Source organism: Macrobrachium rosenbergii, chromosome 1 (genome assembly GCF_040412425.1).
Source record: "Macrobrachium rosenbergii isolate ZJJX-2024 chromosome 1, ASM4041242v1, whole genome shotgun sequence".
NCBI classification, from domain to species: domain Eukaryota; kingdom Metazoa; phylum Arthropoda; class Malacostraca; order Decapoda; family Palaemonidae; genus Macrobrachium; species Macrobrachium rosenbergii.
The window spans coordinates 16,974,235-16,994,831 of NC_089741.1; the positions used below are offsets into that span (position 1 = coordinate 16,974,235).

Here is a 20,597-nt window from a genome sequence, read left to right on the forward strand (position 1 = left end):
GTGGGAGTATTTGATTTATTATTGCGTGGGCATTTTGCCCATGCGGAGAATGGCCATAGACCTTGCACGCCGTGCAAAAGGTCTGGCTAAAGTCTTTTCGCGCTGCCCCTGTGGAGGGCGAGGCGAGTTATTTGTCGGTTTTCCGGAGAGAGAGGAGCCGGTTTCTTGTTCGGCACTGTTCGGAGGAATGCCCCGTTTTCTTGCAATAATGGCAAGTTAGGGGCTTGCCCGAGTTCCCATTTTTGTGGGAATTTGAACCTCCGAGGAGGGACGGGGATTTATCTTCCGCCCCATGGATCCTTCTTGAGGGTGGTGAGTTTCCCACATATCTGCTATTCGGCAACACTCGGTGAGTGTTGCTGGGGCTTTTTCCACTATATGAGTGGCGAGGGCAGGAGGGGCGAGCGCAGGAAATGCTCGAATTTAAACCGCTCGAGTACCTCGGCGGTGTTAGTGGCTCCTTCGGAATCGAGCCATTTTGTCAACGCCCGCTCGAATGGTACGCCCAATCGGACCAAGTCTGGCCTGCTTCTCTGGGCTGCTCTCTCCAACGTCTCCTCCACCGCTCGGGGTAATCTCGCACGCCAGTAACTGCTTGGCGACGGCTTCCCAGTTTCCCCGATCGTCTGCGGGAAGGGCGTGGTAGGCAACGAGGGCCTTTCCGCCCAGGAATTTAGTGAGAACAAGGGAGAGTTCCGCGGGGAGAGATCGCAGCACTCCAGGACTCGTTCGGCCCTTTCAAGCCATACTTGGTTCGGACTCGGTCCATTTTGGCATGAACGAGTGAGCTTGGCTGAGGGCACTCATCCCCGCGGCAGGGGGGCGGGGGTGGCGGGCTGTCGTTCTAGCATCTGGAGCTCATGGCGCTGTCGCTCTCGATCTTCCCATTCTCGTTCCTCCCTTTTCTCTTGGGCGATTCTGTCTCTCTCCTCTCGTTGTTCTTGGGCAATTCGTTCCCTCTCTCTCTCTCTGCACGTTCTTTCTCCTCTCGTTGTTCTTGGGCAATTCGTTCTCTCTCTCTCTCCTCACGTTCTCTTTCCTTCTCCTGCTCTTGGGCAATTCTTGCCCTCTCTCTCTCCTCACGTTCTTTGGCCTCTCGTTGCTCTTGGGCAACTCGTTCTCTCTCTCTCTCTTCACGTTCTCTTGCTCTCTCCGCCTTGGCATCGTCCACTCGCTCTTGAACCCATGCTCTCAGATCTTGCCCCGATAGTCCCATGTCCTTCCCAGCGGACATGTAGAATTTGAAATCCTCGTTTTGTTGGGCTCTGGTATTAGCCATCTTGAAATAATGGGTATATGATATGTCTGAAAAGACTCAGGTTGTCTGAAAAGACTCAATTGCAGGAATCTGAAACACTCAATTGTTCAGACTGCAGGAGAATGGATCTGTGAATAAGACAGTTGATTAGTAAGTCTGAGGAGACTTTTTGTTAAAATTGGATGTGTCTTGGAAAGACGTGGTTGTTCTTGGCGAACGAATTCTAATATGCGTCTCGGAAGACGTAGTTGGATTTTGTCACGCTCGGACTTGGCCGGCTGTAGCGTGAAGTTAAGGAGTTGTTCTAACGAACTAGAATGATCAGTCCCGTAGGGCTTAGATGTGTGTGAACTACACTATATAATGTCTCAAAAGGACTTAATTTTGGGTTCCGCAGGAATGAGAAATTCTCGCCACGTGAGCGACGTAGAATTTTTGTATGAGTCTCTGAGGACTGGGGGAATTTGGAGAGAATTTTTCTGAGGACTGGAATTTGGAGAAATTCTCGCCACGTGCGACGTAGAATTTTAGGAGTCTCTGAGGACTGGAATTTGGAGAAATTCTCGCCACGTCGACGTAGAATTTTAGGAGTCTCTGAGGACTGGAATTTGGAGAAATTCTCGCCACATGCGACGTAGAATTTTAGGAGTCTCTGAGGACTGGAATTTGGAGAAATTCTCGTGACGTAGCATTTTAGGAGTCTCTGAGGACTGGAATTTGGAGAAATTCTCGCCACGTGCGACGTAGAATTTTAGAAGTCTCTGAGGACTGGAATTTGGAGAAATTCTCGCCACGTGCGACGTAGAATTTTAGGAGTCTCTGAGGACTGGAATTTGGAGAAATTCTCGCCACCTGCGACGTAGAATTTTAGGAGTCTCTGAGGACTGGAATTTGGAGAAATTCTCGCCACGTGCGACGTAGAATTTTAGGAGTCACTTAGGACTTGGAATTTGTGGAATTTGGAGGAATTCTCGCCACGTGCGACGTAGAATTTTAGGAGTCCCTTAGGACTTGGAATTACGATTCGTCCCTTAGGACTTAGAAATTACTAACGGGAAACCCAAAGAAAAATGAATGGGGAAAAAAAAATGCTACACACGCGGGCATGGGCGGGGGTGGGGGTTGCAGGTCGTTTGGCCAACACCGGAGGTATTTTTAGATTCTGGGTGAATGAACCCGTATATGTATAGACCGTCTGGGATTCCGGGGAATTTCCCAGTCGTCTGAGAGGATAACAGTACAACGGCCTAGTAATTTCCCTATAAGCGGAGTTTAAATTTCGCTTTCCTAACACCTAACTCGAATTCTAACTACACTGAGAGAATTTTCAGCAATGCAAGCTGACTTCGTCGTGTCCCACGTGGGAATTTTATTCGCGCCTAAATAACAGTTCGCTAATTCGAAATGCGAAGTAAAATTTATCACAGAGGAATTTCTTTCGCACTATTCCTCGAAGCAAGAATATGGCAAGGATTTTAACACAGAGGAAGCAAAAGATATGGCAAAGATTTTAACACAGAGGAATTTTGCACTATTCCTCGAAGCAAAGGATGGTTAGCACTGGTTATTTCCTAACTACCTATCCTGAAAGGCATGCATTAACGAATCTAATACGGCGGTTCTTTTCTCTCAGTGATTACATGCGTCCCTATTTCTAATTCCTAGGAACAGTCACGATTGTAAAAAGGTTTTGCTAAGATTAACACATTACTTACGTGGAATTTTCTGGATCTGTGTGCTGGTTTTACACAAAAGGTTCGTAATTGTCTCGTACCCAGCTTAGCTTTGCTAATAGCTGATCTGGCAAGTTGCAAATGCAATAAAGCAACACTAGGGGAACTGCAACTGCAAAACGAGATCTATGGCCAGGTCGCCATTTTTACGTTTTTCCGTGGTTTTAGTTTGAAATATGCTCTGTGAGACAGGTAGCAACAATTTAAGGTAATTTAGCCTTGTGATTCTGACTTCGTGGGTACGGGAAAACGTAAAAAAAGGAAAACAAAGGAGAATTTCATATGAGCATAGGGCTCTTGTTACTGAGGGAAATATTACGTAAAACACGTGGGCACATTTAAAGGAGTGTATTTACATAAATGACATTAGTACGGGAAAGAGGAACTCAGTAGATTGAATGAAACTGGGGAATTCCAGACACAGTCCGAGAAGCTTCCACGAAGGGTCCCTCTGAAATGAGAGATATGCACATTATACGCCAGTAATGAAAATAGACAAAAGAATAATGAATTCGAAGCTGCACTGAGGGTGCCAAAGGAGTAATAAAGAATTAATACTGCCGATGCAAGAGGCGCACGGACATTAGACAAGGGAGATTTCTGGCTTTCTCTTTAAGAAAATATTACGAGACAAAAGCGTGACTGAAATGGGGCTCTTCCAGGGCACTTTACCTTAGCAGATTTTCCGAGGGCGCGTAGAAGGCGGTCCGTGGATGACTTGCGATTTCCGAGGGCGAGTTTCTTCCACGTGGTGAGATGCAAGGGCTTCCGTAAAGGGGCAAGGCGATGGGGACTCCTCGAAACTCCAAGCAATGGCGTGTGGGCTCGAGGAATGGAGCGAACACGGTCGGTCGAGGGGCACGAGGAAAAGTATACTTTGGAAAGGGCCACGTGGTTAGGATGCAAGGGCATCGGTGGGGCCAGGTGTTGAGGACGTCTTCACTCCATATCTTCCAGCCCGCGTGTGTGTGTCGACCTCGTGGGTTTCTGCTTTTTATCCCCTCCTATGGGGCAGGGGGGCGTCCAACACAGATGCTTTGACTCATTGCACCTGCTGCCCGCAGGGGAGGTTTTGGCCTGTAGGAGAAACACCCAAGCCAGATTACTTTTGCCTCGAAGGAAAGATCTTTATCAAAAATGGGAGCGCCTTTAATCTTTTAACCCTTGTTTTTAAGTCGATAGACAGATGGTCTATCGATCGGCCGGCTGGCAGTAAATGAACAACCAACAACAACAAAGGAGGGCACGACAGGTATAGATGGCAGAGGCACAGTCCAGATATACCAGGTCAGCCAGCGCGCAGGTATGGACATGAGTCAGAGGGGTAGTGACGTCACAGCTTCCCAGAGAGAGCATCTTAGTAAACAAAACCCACGTGACAAAGCCTTAGTCTGCTGCTTGCTTCCGTTTAATTATCATAATGTGTTTTTTATTTTCGTGTGCCCATAAACTTTGTCTTTATTAGTCAGAGTTGTTAATTCAGTGTCGATATGCCAAGTAACTGCCCTGTGTTTGGATGTTCTAATTATTACCAAAAAAGCAAAAGGTTCGAATATAAAATACCATATTTTCCCAAAGGAATAACAATATAGAGCAGTGGATATATGCTTGTTGCCGTGCAGATAAGGTTAACTCTGGTTTTTGTTTAAGCAATGGCGACTCTTTTCAGTCACTGTTATAAGGGATATGCTAAGTAAAACTAAATCAGAACATGGTCTAGAATACAAAATAAATGAAACGCACTTGAATGTGAGCGGCCAACAAAGACAGTGGGTAAAATTAGAAGAACAGTTATTATCGAGATCCTGTGCCAATTCACTAAAATACTCAGGAGAGAAGGGCCTATTAGAATGTCAAAACTGGAAACCAACTTCAGATTTTGTTCTGTTGATGAATGATTGGTTCGATATTATGAATTCTTCCTGTATGTATGGTGACTTTAATAAGAGTAATGCATTTGGCATTGATATAGAAAAAACAAACATAAGTAGTATGAAAGTTAAAGATGCCAAAGCAAAAAGTCTCTACAGGTTTCAAAAAGGTATCATTTTATGGTCAACATGATCATCCAAATGCTGTAAACTTCAAATTTAGACCGAAAAAGTTGTTGTTAGGAAAGGAAATTTCAGTGATGAGTGAAAAATGTGATGTGGAAATAAGTGATAAAACAGGTTACGAATCAAAAGGTGAACACAAAATGAAAAATTCGCGTGCAAGGGAGTTGGCATTAGAAATGGGAAAAGAAGTTTTTGATGATGATGAAGAACTTTTAAATATAATAAAGGCAGATATGAATAAAACTGCAGTAGTAACTGAAGAGACTCTTAGGTACGTTGGAGGATATATTGTGAAAAAATTTTCCATGAAATACCCCAATTTAGGATCTAAAAGTAATGAATTAAAAAATTACGCTGATTCATGGACCCAGTGTATTGATAGGGGTGAACTGTATGCACCTTCTGGTGAACTTTTCTCTAATTTAAGTATTCTGAGAGAAATTTTTAATTCTACACGTGGAGAAGGTCTTTCAGAAGGAAAGAATTGCTTACAATCCCTTTTTCTGATATGAAAAGATTTGGAGTTAAAATTCCAGATGATGTAATAATTTTTTTTTATTTCTTTATATTTTAGGATGAAAAATCTTAATAATATGATACGGATAAAAAATGTGATGGTCAGACATGAAGGGGAGCAATTAGCAAAAAATGAAGATTAAAACATAAGAGAATATAGATTAAATGGTAGTTTTATTAACTTTTTATAATAGAAGTTTCCCCTTTTTTCTGGAAAATAATAATGTAAATCCATATACCTGTAACCACTACTTACAATCGCTATGCCTTCCAACCTTTATCTAACTGCATAAAAAAAAGACAAATTTAAAGTTTAATAAACACTGGAAAGGGGAAAAAAAATTAAAAACTGGAAAGAAAAAAAAAATAATATGAGTATTGGGTAGGTCTCAGCTGATCCATAGGCTGATGTCTGGGTTAGCGACTTGGGATGCATGACGTAGATGCGCAGACGAGGCTTATTTTGGTTCTCTGTCTGGCTGACGTGGTATATCTGGACTGTGGGCAGAGGACTGGGAGTTTAACTGCGGAGCAATCTGTTTAATAAATAATGATTCCAGAACCGTTAGAAGTTAGTCAATTGAGGCTCCACCCAATATATCAAAATCATATTTTATTTGATGTTTACATTTAAGCACATGGTCACGCACGTTAGAGAATTCAGGGTTCGATAGCTTAACCCGGTCTCTAGCTAACACCACGATGTGAACCTATTCTCACCTTCAGCAACCTCCATGTGGAACCGACATATGTCCCTAGGTCACATCTGGGGGAGTGAATTTGTATATTTCACCAGAGGTCATTAGTGGGCTTAACTTTTCTTTGTACTTGAATAGAGAGCCGATTGTTAAAGGGTTTCTTGGTATGAGTTTTAAATTAATGGCCGGAATATGGCGATTGATGATTTTATATAATTCTTCATAAAAAAGACTTTTTTATGTATTGGTGGAAGAATGGCATAAAAAGGCAGTTTCGACAGTAGGTACGGCGAATTTTGGACTAAAAGCTTTGTTTAAAAATGTGTTAACGTTCCTAAAAACCAGCTTGGACGGGAAGCAGTTGTCAATGGAATACTTCTGAAGATACATTATTTCCTCATGGAAAGAGATCCAGTTGGATGTCAAACTAAAGGCCCTATGTAATAAAGTCGATAATGAATTTAACTTAAAATTAAGAGCGTAATGACTGTGAAAGTTAGATCCCAGACCCGTAAATGTGATTTTTTCTAAAAATCGTGGTATTAAAACGATCATTATTTCTAAAAACTAAAACATCTAGAAAGGATACCGTGTTATTATTTTCGTATTCAATGGTAAACTTTACATTTTGATGTATGCCATTAACATATTCTAAAAAGCTCATCAACATACCTTTGGTAAAACAGAGGGCGGTATGCCAGGGGACAGTTATCTAGTATGTACTCCTCCAGGGAGCACATGAATATATAAGCAAAGGTGGGACCGAGTGGTGACCCCATTGCTATAACATCAATTTGTTTATAAGACTCACCATTAAAAACGAAGGCGGTGTCCAGTACTGCCAATGATAACTTTATAAAGTCCGATTTGTTGAAACTGTTAAAAACGCTGTCACTGATGATAAAAAGCCTATCTAAAATAATCTGAATGGTCTCTTCCACGGGTACAGTACATTAATAAACAATGATTCCACATCCAAGCTAACCATAAACAGATCGGAATCCTCACATAAAACTGCTTCTTCAAGCAAGTGGAGTTATTTAGGCTGTAGTTATTTGATGTCAGAGGAGCAAGTACAGGTACCAAAACTTAGCCAATTTGTAATTCGGGGTGTCATACGAGGTCACGATAGGTATCTCAGGAAGCCCGTGCAAGATACCATAACAGGCCCCCGTGCTGTATAAAGACTGATAATCATCATTGTTTATGACATTATTATCTTTTAAATATTTCAGAAACCTATTAATGCGATTCTCAGTCCTAAGGATGGTCGAAAATTTTTAAAAGTTTTCAGTCCAAAATCTGCTGTACCTACTGTTCCAAACTGCCCTTTAAATCCAGTCTTCCATTAATACATAAAAAGTCTTTTTATGAAGAATTATATAAAATCATCAATCGCCATATTCCGGCCATTAATTTAATACTCATACCAAGAAACCCTATAACGATCGACTCTCTGTTCAAGTGCAAAGAAAAGCTAAGCCCACTAATGACCTCCGGTTTAATATACAGTACGAATTCACTTCCTCAGATGTGACCTAGGGACATATGTCGGTTGCACACGGAGGTTGCTGAAAATTAGAATAGATTAACACTGCGGTGTTAGCTACAGAACGGGTTAAGGTATCGAACCCTGAATTCTCTAACATACGTGACCATATGATTTTGATATATTGGGTAGAGACTCAATTGACTAGCTTCTAACGGTTCTGGAATCATTATTTATTAAACAGATTGCTCCGCAGTTAAACTCTCAGTCCTCTGCCACACCTCTATACCTGTTGTGAGTGTTCCTGGAGCCCCAAGTTGCCCTTCGTTGTCACTCGAATGTCACTTGAAATATGGATATTCCTTCTGTTCTGTATTTCAGTCTTATTTATCAGCTTTATCATTTTGTCACAACTGTAATTTTTTAATTTTCATTTTTTGTCAGAGTCATTTCAATGTTTGTAAATTTGTTTGTCTTTTTAGCCTTGAAAATAGGACTTGTAGTCCAGAAACGTCGGCAATCATAATAAAGCCATCTGATTTCGACGTGCCTGTCCTTCTCCGACTTCGATTATACATACATACATACATATATATATATATATATATATATATATATATATATATATATATATATATATATATATATATATATATATATATATGTATGTTTGTATGTGTAATATATATATATATATATATACACATACATACATACATACATACACACAAATAAATATACATGCATATATATATGTCATGCCCTTCAACAAGGTGAAATAGGGTCGCAGTCTCTTACTACATCTGTTTTAAGAACAGCATCATATCATCTTACATCCCTGAGATCCTCCGGTGGCAATGGCCAGCAATGGGTCAGCACAATCTTCTCCCTCGTCGACTCCTCCCCCTGTATCTATCCTCAAACAAAGGCCTACTAGAATAAAACACCGAGATACAAAACTAGACTTTATTTGCAAATTTAACGAAAGTATTTCAGCAAAAGCTGCGGTCATGAAATGGAGTGTCTTACACCCCATGAAAATGGAAATCGTAACTAGAGGCAACTCAGACCCACAATCAATCGAATTAATGATTCTAACCAACCAATACTAGCGACTAACATCCTGGTCATCAAACAAAATAAACAGGTCATAATTATTCTAGACCAAAATAAATGTCATATAGTATGTTAAAAGAACACCACTTCCAAAATATTCGTCCTCACAGGACGTAACCAGAATTCCTGTTAAAAGAAACATATCATATATTAAAACCTGAAATGGTGTATAAGAAAAATAGATACTTAAACTGAAAAATGCATAATGGAGAACAGAGGAGTGTCACTGCAACGCAAAGTGGGTATCCCACATAATGTCTGAAAAGATGTGTTAATAAGTTATCTTACTCACATTCTATGGCCGCATGGAACTGTTTCACATAGTGGCTGTTCTTACTCACTAACACTGCTCAAAGAGTAAATCACACCAGCCGCAAATTGAAGTGAATAGCTATTGTATGATTCCTCTCATAATATACCATTAGAGAGCGCACGTATGCAAGCACTCGCTTAATAACCCCTCCCCTGAAGCATGATGACACCGGTTCAATGTTTGAAAGATTTCACCTTCAGACCCCACAGATATCACAACGCTTCCATCAATCTGTCATGTTGTCTCCATGCATCTTGGCCATGATCAGAAGGCACAGATGAATGCGTCAGATACCTGATGCATCTAACTGCGGAAACTACCAAAGTCAACATAAATGTCACCTGCACTGGATATACCCTTTTCACAGGCCAGCACATAGTTTGCTAAAAGTCTTAATATATACATATATATATATAAACTCTTCTGGTCACTTTTTACCAGATACCTATGTAGTATTTATTTGCCACAATCCCCTCGTAATGTCAAGATTTCATCAAATTTTGGAAACGCTTATCGCTACGAAGCCTAGAACCAAATAAAGATAAACTGTTGCCTGGGCGAGACTCAATGTCGGGTCGGGGTATCAGCATAATGATAATTACCTGGCCATGAAGAAGGTGTAAGTCTACTCCCGCTCATGTGTACATACTGTATATCTGTCAAATTCAGATACATTTACTAGAGCTGGGATAGGCCCATCTTTACCATCATAGCCAAGTATTTATTAATTTATTGCATCTTTAGGCTGAAATATATATATGTAGAATCTACTGGTCATTTTTATCAGATAAGTTTGTAGTATTTGTTAGCCACAATATCCTCTTAACTTCTTGATTTCTTCAAATTTTGGAAATACTTGTTGCCATGAAGCCTGGAACCAAATGAAGATAAATGAAGATATACTGATGCCAGGGCGAAACTCGATCTCGGGTCAGGTTATCGAAAGATATGAGTACATATGAGCGGGAATAGACTTATACCATTCTTCGTGGCCAGGCATTTACTATTACCTTGTGCTGATACCCCAACATGAGGTCAAGTCTCACCTGGGTATCAGCATATCTTCATTAATCCTCATTTGGTTCTAGGCTTTGTAGTGGCAATCATTTTCAAAATTTGAAGAAATCAAGAAATTAAGAGGACATTGTGGCCAATAAATACTACACACACACACACACATACTCAGTACATATATATATATATATATATATATTATATATATATATATAAATATATATATAATGTATATATATATATATATATATATAATATATACTATATATATATATATATATATATATATATATATATATATATATATATATTATATATATATATATATATATATATATATATATATATATATATATATATGTATGTATAGTATATATATATAGTATATATATATTATATATATATATATATATATATATATATATATATATATATAATATATATATAATATATATATAATTATATATATATATATATATATATATATATATATATATATATATATATATATGTACATATATTATATATATGGTTATATATATCTATATATATATACTGTATATATATATATATATATATATATATATATATATATATATATATATATATATATATATATATATATATTTATTTATATACACACAAATCAGGGCCTCGTTTCAACAGAACAGTATCTAACAGACACTTTTATTCAAAAAAGGCTTCACAACTACCAGATTAAGAGGACAGATAGTCCCTGAAAGCTTGAATAAAAATTTGTTAGTTATGATCCAGTTTAAATGAGGTCCTGTTATTAATTGTACGAATGCACATATGTGGAAGTGATCAAGTTTTATATATAAATATATATACAGGTATATATAATACTGCACCTGTAATTTTTGTTATCTTAGCCCATGACTTTTTGTCAGGTGAGGTAAACTTGTATTACGATGTCCTTTTTTCTATGTATATATAAATCATATAATAATTTGGTTACAATTATAGTTATACATTAACTATATACTGTATATACATATATATATATATGTGTGTGTGTATGTATATATATACTGTGTATGTATATATATATATATATATATATATATATATATATATATATATATATATATATATATATATATATATATATGTATATATTTCTACATATTTGCCTTAGATACTTGATTCTGGGCAGCAACGGATAATCGCAGGGAGCTCTTTACATTATCAAGAAATCTACTGTATTTTATTAAACATCTGACTAAATAGACTGACTAGGGCAACTCCATAGACGAATAAATCAAGGGAAATACTGTGGCTTAGGGCCTTCTTCACGTGAGGTAAGATTACGTAAACTCAATGGTTCTCTTAATTAATTATATTTACATCATAAAAACAGATCAGAAGAATGACGAATTACTGGGCAGGTATTAATAAGGGCCTGCTAAATGAATGAATTCTACATGGGAGAAATATTCTACACTGATGAGGCTTTCATAATAGGAACATCACCGAGGGGTAGATTAAGGGGTGGCATATGGCCACTGCACATGGGATAGAGCCAAGAGTGGCTCCACAGCCAGGGCTGATCTGCAAGATATGTAAGACGGTTACTTGCAAGAATAATAAGACACTCAAAGGGAACTGAGGGAATGCACAAATGGTGCCAAATAACTCAGTTCAACACTAAATGCATAATTACGTTAACACTTGATGCTTCAACACAAATTACTGAAGGTGATTGCACAGTGGAGACTGAAAATAAATCAGACAGAGAAATAACAGGATCATGACTGACTAAGAAACCTTATTCCGGCACATTACCTTCATCAAGATGACGATGTCTTTGTCCAATAGGGGCACCGATGCTGGAGGAGGGAATTAAAAATGCCACGACATAAGTATACTGGTCTGAACCTTGGGGTCGAGCGTGTGGAGGGTACAAGGGACAGGCAAAGGTAAGGACATCTGTCCTTGGTGGAGTTCTGAGTGCTTCTCTCTTTGACTGCTGTTGCATGGTCTATTTATAACCTCGGGAATTACACCTTGGCATCCAGGTAAGTGGCACAAAGGTCAACCTCTGCCTTGTTTTCCATAGCGAACACATGGGCATTCAGCCAGGCCTCGTGGAGAGATCACCATTCCCAAGCAGCATGGTGCCAACTTTCCCTTTTCTGGCCTTCCCCCTTTCCTGTTTGTCCGGCGCCAGCGAGGAAGGCATCCTTGAAGGCCACATGCAGAGTTAAGGCCCTCAGGTAGTCATTTTGAACAGAGAGAGAGAGAAGGATTAGGCTTAACCTTTAGGGAAATGAAGAGAATTGATGAAGGGGTGAATGAAACCCACAGTTCTTTCTATTTAAGAAATAATTAAAACGAAATGTATTCTCTAATGTTACATTATTATGGTAAAACGGGTGAGGTTGCTTGGAAAGAAGTTTCCTTTGTTGCAATATATATATATATATATATATATATATATATATATATATATATATATATATATATATATATATATATATATATATATATATATATATATATATATATATAATATATAAAGTTAATGTGTAACTAAAATGTATAATGGTAACCAAATTATTGATATATAAATAGAAAAAGGACATCGTAATACAAGTTTAGCCCACCTGGCAAAAAATCATGGGCTAGGATAACAAAAATTACATGTTCACTAGTATTAATTAGCTAACCAAAATTATTAGAAGAAACCTATGTTAGAATACATCAGTGACCCAGTACAGTATCTAAAGGGCTAAACTAGGAGACGTGTCCAAGTTTAGCAGTACATTATCTTTTAGCATGCCCAGTCTCCAAAAAAAAAGCCTAGATGATGATACTGCAGGGCAGTGCAATAATATAGTATTTGTTAACTCATAACTGTTATTCCAACCTACATAATATTAATTTACAGTGAGAAAGAGTAAGGCTAAATAGACAAGACTATTCCTTCATTGCCTATGCAAAATTGTTTTGGAACTTTATTATGCAATACTGATTCGTAACTAGATTTGTTCCTATGGGGATACAAACTCTACACCTTTCATTTACGGAGTATATTTCAGCATTCGCTGGAATGGCAATAGAACTTGGAAATCAAGGAAGGGAGGGTGGGAAGTGGGGGAGTTACTCATACTCTCCTCACGAACATCATTTCATTCTTACTTTGGCCACACAACCGGGTGGATCTCTCATTACCCTCTCCCCCATGCAATGTTTTGCTTGGATGAGTAGACTACAATTTCCTCTGTTCTTTTTGTTTGTTGCCCTGTGCATCGTGTAGTTACAATCCATTATTCTTTAAATGTTTTGTGCCACCTGGTCCTGTTTTTCTTGTCTGATGGAGAATAAAAAAGACCAGTGCTGTTTCGATGGTCAAGGGTGGCCTTATAGCCATTGTATGTCTCCCATTTCAGTAGACCCGAATACTGTGTGTATACCTTATAGGGGAAAGGTACGAACTTGTACCTTTCCTTGTGGTAAGTGTTTCTTGGCCATCAACCCAGTGGGAAAGATATGGCAAAAGGAGAAGGAAGCCTAGGAAGGGTTTGCTGGCTTCCTTAGAGTGTCTCTCTCCACTAGAAGTGATGCCAAATCCTTCCAGAACCTTCTCACCTCTGGCTATCATCCTTTCCCCCTTCAGGGCATAGGTCATACATGGAGGTGGATATGTCTGTGAAGTAGTAGTGCTGTCACTCTTCCTCTTCATTTTCCTCCTCCTCACCACTTTCCTCCTCCCCTTCTCCTGAAACTCATCACATTGCTGTAAGAAAAAGAAGAAGAAAAAGAGGTCCAAGTCCTGAAGGGAGAGGTTTGGGCATACTTTGTCCTATTGCTCCTCCTCTCATGAATGGAGCAGAGTTGTCAGGTCACACCCAAGGGTTTCTGGCACAGGGACAGTGCTTCATTACTACCACTTGGGCAGGAGCCCTGCTCCTTCCCTTTCCCGCCTTTGGGCTCACATCAAGAAAGTGCTGCACTTTCCCCTCCTCCCTGTTCTGGGTGTCTGGCCAAGGGTCAGGTCCTGTCCTTGGGTAGTTCGTCTCCATGCAGCTCTCATAAGCCACTGTGGAGTCAGCCCACACAGCTAGTTCACCCTCTGAGCCACTCTTGGTCCCCCTACTGGCAGCATCAGAGTAGCACACAAACCTCTCCCTATTGCTTGCCTTTGGGTGCCCATAGGAAAGACTCTTCACTGCCTCCTTGCTCAGTGCACTTTTGCTCTTCTCTGCGCCCCTCTAAGCAGGTTCTTTGTCATTCTAGAGAGAGATCTCAGATCCCCTCTACCTCCCTTGGATGAAATTCTTGTTCTTATGAGGAGAAGGAACAGAGCAACAACTACCTCTCACTCCTCCCCCAACTTTCTATCTCCATCCTTTATTGCTGATTACTGGAATTGTGCTGCTTCAGAAGCAAAACCCAATTTTTGTTCAGAGTGCAGCCCTACTGGTTCTCATCAGCTTTCCATGACTAACGTTTACCTAGTAAGGGACAAGACCAAGACCTGCTGGCAATCCTTTGTGTGCCAAGTGGCCTTCCCTTGAAGAACCCCTTCAGGCCAAATTAGAACAGCAGTTTCTAGATGCTATCTTGCTCGTTTGTGAACTAAATGATGTTAGTGAGGTGACCTCTGCATCAACTTTACCCATAATCTCATCCTTAGAGCAGTTATTGGGTTCTGCTCCGGAGGTGAGACCTTTGTTAAGGTTGCTATGGTCTAAGTTGTTTCATACTGTTTGGGCAGAGGTGAACACCCAAATTAATGTGTCAGGAAGTTCCCTAACAACCAGAGAGCAAGTAAACTGTTCCTGCTTCCACTTACACAACAGATGAAATTTGCCATACTGGGGGATGTTGAAGATCCCCCTCTCTCGTTGGTTGCATCAGTTTAACAGCTGACTAATAACCTTCCTCTCGACAGGCTCCATCAGGAGGGCTTTTCCTTTAATGACACCAAGGCCAATAATTTAGAGTTGGTCACCAAGGCCTCCTTCTATGCAGTATCTTGATTAGACCTCTGGATGTGTGTCCTCACCACCCTTGTCATGAAGGAACTTTCCATGGATGCCTGTTTCAAAGTTAGAAGGTTAATTGTGTCAACCAGATGGCCCTTACCTACCTTGCACTCCAAGTTACCAAACAATCGACAAAACTGGTTCTCCAATGGAGAGAGACTGTTCTCTCCCTGCTCTCTTGCCAGGTTATCACACAAAAAACAGCCTCTAACTGAGTATCAGCTTGGTTTTCTTATGGGCTAAGTTGATACAGCCATGGAGGTGTGCTATGAGGATTCCTGAGATACCCTTTTCTCATGTGAAGCTGTAGCCAAACTTGCCTCAGGGAAGAAAAATACCCACTGCAAAGCCTTTGGATATAGCAAAATACTCCACTTCAGGTTTACAAAGAAAGCCTCAGCTCAGAATCCCAGGTAAGAGCAGCAGCCCTCTTCATTTTCTAAGACTCTTTTAGCCCTTTGATGTCCCCCTTCCCTGGTCCATCCAAGAGGGGTGGAAGAGGGAGGGAAAAATGAGGAAATTGCTAAGAATGGTGATTCCCTTCCTCCACTGCCGCAGGCAGGGGTTTGCTTGTCCCACCATTGGAAAGTGTAGCAGCAACATAGAGTGGATGTTTGGGTGGTGTTTGTCCTGTACGACGGATACAGGCTCCCATTCAAAGATGATCACCCTCCTCTGTTAGACTTCCATTCTGTTCCTTACTCTCCACATTTGCTGATGTCTTGAGCCTTGCAGAGAGAGTTCAAAATAATAATGCAAAAAGTTCCCATCGGGATCATAGATCACTAATCTCTGGGTTTTTACAGCTGTTTCTTCTTTCTAGTAGAAAAGACCTCAGGAGGTTAGTAACCAGTTGTTGACTTCTCAACATTGAACAGGTACATCCACTTGACTCCTTCATGATGGAGACTACTTGGTCAGTGCTGAGTCCATCAAAGAGGGTGACTTCATGATCTTGATTGATCTTGGGATGCTTTTTTTCACATCCCCATCTGTTAGGATTCAAGAAAGTTCCTACAATTTGTCTGCAATGGAATGGTGTTCCCGCTCAAGGCTGTGCTTCAGACTGGCAGCAGTCCCCCAGGTGTTCGCCCTGGTCTCAGCTTGGGCTCACTTGAAAAGCATTCTTCTGGATGGTTGACTGATTCTTGCTCCCTTCATGAAGTATTTTCTACAGGAGAAAAACTGTCTTCTAGCCATTTGCTATGATCTAAGTATAACAACTAATGAAAGTTTGACCTCTTCCCCAAGCAGCAGATCAGGTACCTGGGCATGCTCCTGGACACTAGCAATGAAAGCCTTCCCAGTTGTTTCCAGTCTGGATGCTCTCTGCATTCTGTGCCTCAGTTCCTGTCAAGGCAGGATCAACCCTCTCAGCAGCAGCTTGTCGCTCATGGTTGAGTCACTATTCCCTTCAGGCAACTGAAGCAGAATTGGCCTCTCTAAATAGCGATATGAAGGAGGATCTAACATGCTGGCATGACTTCAACCTGTTTCAGGGAATATCACTGAGCTCTCCTCCTCCAGAGATGATCCTGTTCTTGGCTACATTGAATAGAGGGTGGGGTGCACACCTAGCTAGGAGGAGAATTCGTTTCAGGTGTCTGGACCCTGAACTCCTTGCATCTGCACTTCAATGTCTTGGAAATGAAAGCTGCATGGCTAGCACTCCAGTACTTTCAGGACAACCTCTAAGGGCACTCTGTGGTAGTCATGAGCAACCACACCACTTTAGTGGTTAAAATGGTGTGGTTGTTCATCACTGTAGTGGCATACATCAACAAACAATGGGGGGGAGGCAGTGTCCTGGGCTCTTTTCTAACTAAGCTTTCAGATGCAAGAGTGTGCGGCTCTTTGGCCTCCTGACTTGAGAGCCTGGTATATCCTAGGAAAGAGGAACATCCTGGTGGATCAACTTAGCCATCAAGGTCAGGTAGTGGGAACATGAGACTGAACAGAAAACTCTCCATCTTTTGCTCCCATGCCCAGACTTGCAGGTAGCAATAGATGATGCATTTCAACATTTGTGGGACAACTTGGATGGATGCGTCTTCGCTGTTCAGTCTTATCCACCTAGTGACTTTGGTGGCCCCATGTTGGCTACATTCCAAATAGTATGCAGGTCTGCTGACTTTGCTGGTCAAAGCACCTAAGAAGCTACTTATCTGGCCCACCCTCCTGTGCCAGCCTCACATTTATAGATATCATCTTCACAGGTGGAGGTTATCCAGCATCTCCTGTGAGAGACAGGCTTTCTTGCAGGCACTGAGTCAAATGTATGGGTACCAAGGAAAATGGGTCATCTTCCATGATTGGTATCCTAGAAGGGGTTACTCTCCATTTGGAATTTCTATTCAGTGAATAGCAGATTCCTTCATCTTTCTTCACCGAAATCAGTGCCTCTCAGTCTCTGCTGTGAAGGGTTACCATGTGGCTCTCTCCCAGGTCTCTTGGTTGAATGGTTTTGACATCATCTCAGGTGAGTTGGGCATGTTGAAGAGAAGCTTCAAGCAGCCAGCCTTTTCCTTTTCCCTGGGAGCTTTGTCCCATGGAGTGGGATGTTGCACTAGTTCCTTGTAGCCTCATGGCTACCTCATATAAGCCCTTGTCTTGATCCTTGGATACAGACATAACCTCAAAATTTATGTTCTTATTGACCTTGGTCTTGGCCTTGGTGAAGAGTGGGGATACTCTCTCTTTCTCCTTTTGGCCAGAATTCAAGGTGAGACTCAGAATCCCTCAATACCTGACAAGAGTTTTGAGAGTTTCTCAATCTTCCCCCCGAGACTTTGTTGATGCAGACCTGGATGAGATGTTATTAGAAAAGAATTTGCTCCTTGAGGCCCATGTGTAGGAGACTATTTGTTAAAACTGGTTGATGCAGGAAGGGGGTGTCCAGGAACACACTTGCCTTCTGGCTTCATGAAGAAATAACATGGGCATACCATCCTTCTTTCAAGGAATCTGCCCATCATTTTTGTCTGAGAGCTAATGAAGTTATGGGCGTGGGACTGTCTCTCGCCTTTTGGAAGAACATTTCAGTTCATTAGGTAGTGAGGGCTGGAGTCAGGCATAATCAGACCACCTTCACCTCATTCTACCTGAGGGTTGTCACCCACAAGTCCCTTGACATCATCTTCTGGGGACCCATGGTAGTAGCTCAGCAAGTGGTGTAATTACTGAGTTCCAGCTGGGCACCATACATGTCATTCAAGTAGGTAGGTTTTGCCTGTTATTATTTGGGAGTGAATGGAGGAATGAATGGTTATCCTGCTTCCTTCCTTTCCTTTTCCCTTTCTGAGCTTATCCGGGCCAATGTGCATGCTGGAACCGAATGAGATTAAGGTATATACACTACTTACGCCTATTCTAGTAGGCTAGAACGTGTTTCCCACTGTCTCTCCTTCCTTAACAAGGAGGAGAGATAAGGTAGAGCCTTTGCTGAACCAATTACTTATGATTAGCCAGAAAATTTTCCCCACCAACTGGACAATCTCTTTGGAGTTGTCTTGGTACTCTGAATCATTTGCTTTCTCCAGAGTTCCTGCACTCCTGGGGGTAACTGCCTCTCTCCCTCCGTATCCACCAGGTTACCCTCCTTGTTTTCCAAGTCCTATGGCTGTTGCAACGTGCAATGAGGGATACTTCAAATATGAAAGGCTTTGGTTTGTATACTTAGGAAAAATAAAAATTACTTTAAAATTTGTTATACTGAAATGGATCTACAAATCATTGTCCCAGGAAATAGATGGTGTAAGCATCGCCAGTTTGCTGATGCGAGGGGAACCACAGACTGCAAGGGTGTTCATCCACCATTGTCGGCAGTCTATTCACGCTGTCAGATGGGCTAAAGGTAACGTTTTGGTCAATTTCCTTTTCTCATAAGCAGTGCTGAAATAATGATAGTAAGTTTGATGGTTCTTTTCAATTTTCCCCAGAGTGTGAATTTTTGGCATAACTTTTGGAAGTCCTAAACAAATATTGACTCATTTTAAGAACACACAGAGGTGTGTACTCACCAAAATACAAGTATGATAATTTAAAATTTTACTGTATTTCAAACCATTACCTACTCTACTGTAAAATTTCAAACCTCTTCCATATTTCATTAAAGTAGATGGCAATTACATTTTAAATAAATAACTTTAGATTCATTGTAACAGAAAAACTCACGCCCATAAATTCCTGTTGTTGAAGGTGAATAGCTAAAAATATATTTCTGCATCTGTACATAAGTAACTGTGCAGAAAGAATGAACGACAAATATTTAAAAGAAATTAAAAAAATGGTTGATTGTGGGTAAGGGGAACATTGATACTGAGCATTCATGGCGATGGTGAAACCAGGTTTTAACATAAAAGTTGCTAGTATGGAAATAAACGTTTGGGAACTTTCATACAAGAGCTTCAGGATATATATTATGACAAGTTTAAAAAAATCTTCCAAAGCCTTTCTATGGACTTTCGCCTTTTCACCCATTCGGTGGTAGATGTAGACACTGAAGAATCTGCTAGTCAGGCAGACGAGACACAATGTAAACTCAAGTATACTTTTTGAGCACAATTTCCGGCTTCATCGTGCAGAAATTGATAGGCATATACGTGGGATTCCTAGTTTATAGCAAGTTTTAAACAAAACCAACCCCTGTAAAAATAGGCCAATGCTATCAGAGGTCCTACAACACCACCTTCTTTTGATGTTGGAGCCAACAGATCACTTAAAAGTGTTGGACTCATAGTTTATGAAGTCTAAAACTGCGAGGCATTATCCATGAATTTGTTGAAATGAATTAAAGTTCCTTACTTTGACCATTATGCTTAACACTTTCTCTTTCTGCAAGATGGCCACGTATACAAAATGTTTATCAAGAAACACAAGTATCCGGAGGGTAGCCATCAGTGTGGCTGGGGAATTTTGACCCTGTGTTCCTGCTTTGGTGAATTTGTAGCTGACCTGACAGACAAGCCGCTGCTGTTCGATCTATCTAGTGATCCCTACGAAGACGATCCTATTTCGTCGGCCACAGAGGAGTAAGATCATTTTTTTGTACGATGACTTGTAGTTTTTCATATACAGTTAAACTTCCTACTACTACTACTTTAATAATACTGTATAAATGATGAAGATATTGCAAGTAGAGTAAAAATGTTACTACTTCTATTGTTGGCACTGCTGTTAATACGGCCATTCTTATACTAATGTTACTACTATTACGGCTGCGATTGTGACTACTAATAGTATAATTAATATATGCAGGAGGAATGAAGAATGAAATCTACAGTAAACTGGCTGGCTTCACATATTAATTTCTGTAGAGATATTGTATATACTGAAGGTCGACATTATTTTTTACTCTAACCTTCAGCAAAAAATAATAATAATAATAATAAT

General features: G+C 40.3%; 1 protein-coding gene and 1 long non-coding RNA gene across 2 annotated transcripts in view; one reads left to right on the forward strand and one right to left on the reverse strand.

The window, feature by feature from the left end:
• LOC136839614 (arylsulfatase D-like) overlaps window positions 1–20,240 on the forward strand; it is an 86,514-nt gene extending 66,274 nt beyond the window's left edge. Inside the window, exons 9-10 of the mRNA XM_067105901.1 lie at window positions 18,948–19,059; window positions 20,047–20,240. Of these exons, the coding sequence (XP_066962002.1) occupies window positions 18,948–19,059; window positions 20,047–20,240 (306 nt within the window). The remainder of the gene's footprint in view (window positions 1–18,947; window positions 19,060–20,046) is intronic.
• Window positions 3,325–4,214, reverse strand: LOC136838278 (uncharacterized). The gene is made up of 2 exons (XR_010852956.1): window positions 3,664–4,214; window positions 3,325–3,442 (listed from the first exon to the last, which is right to left on the reverse strand). It is a non-coding gene; the product is annotated as an uncharacterized lncRNA (long non-coding RNA).
• Window positions 20,241–20,597: the final 357 nt, after the last annotated feature.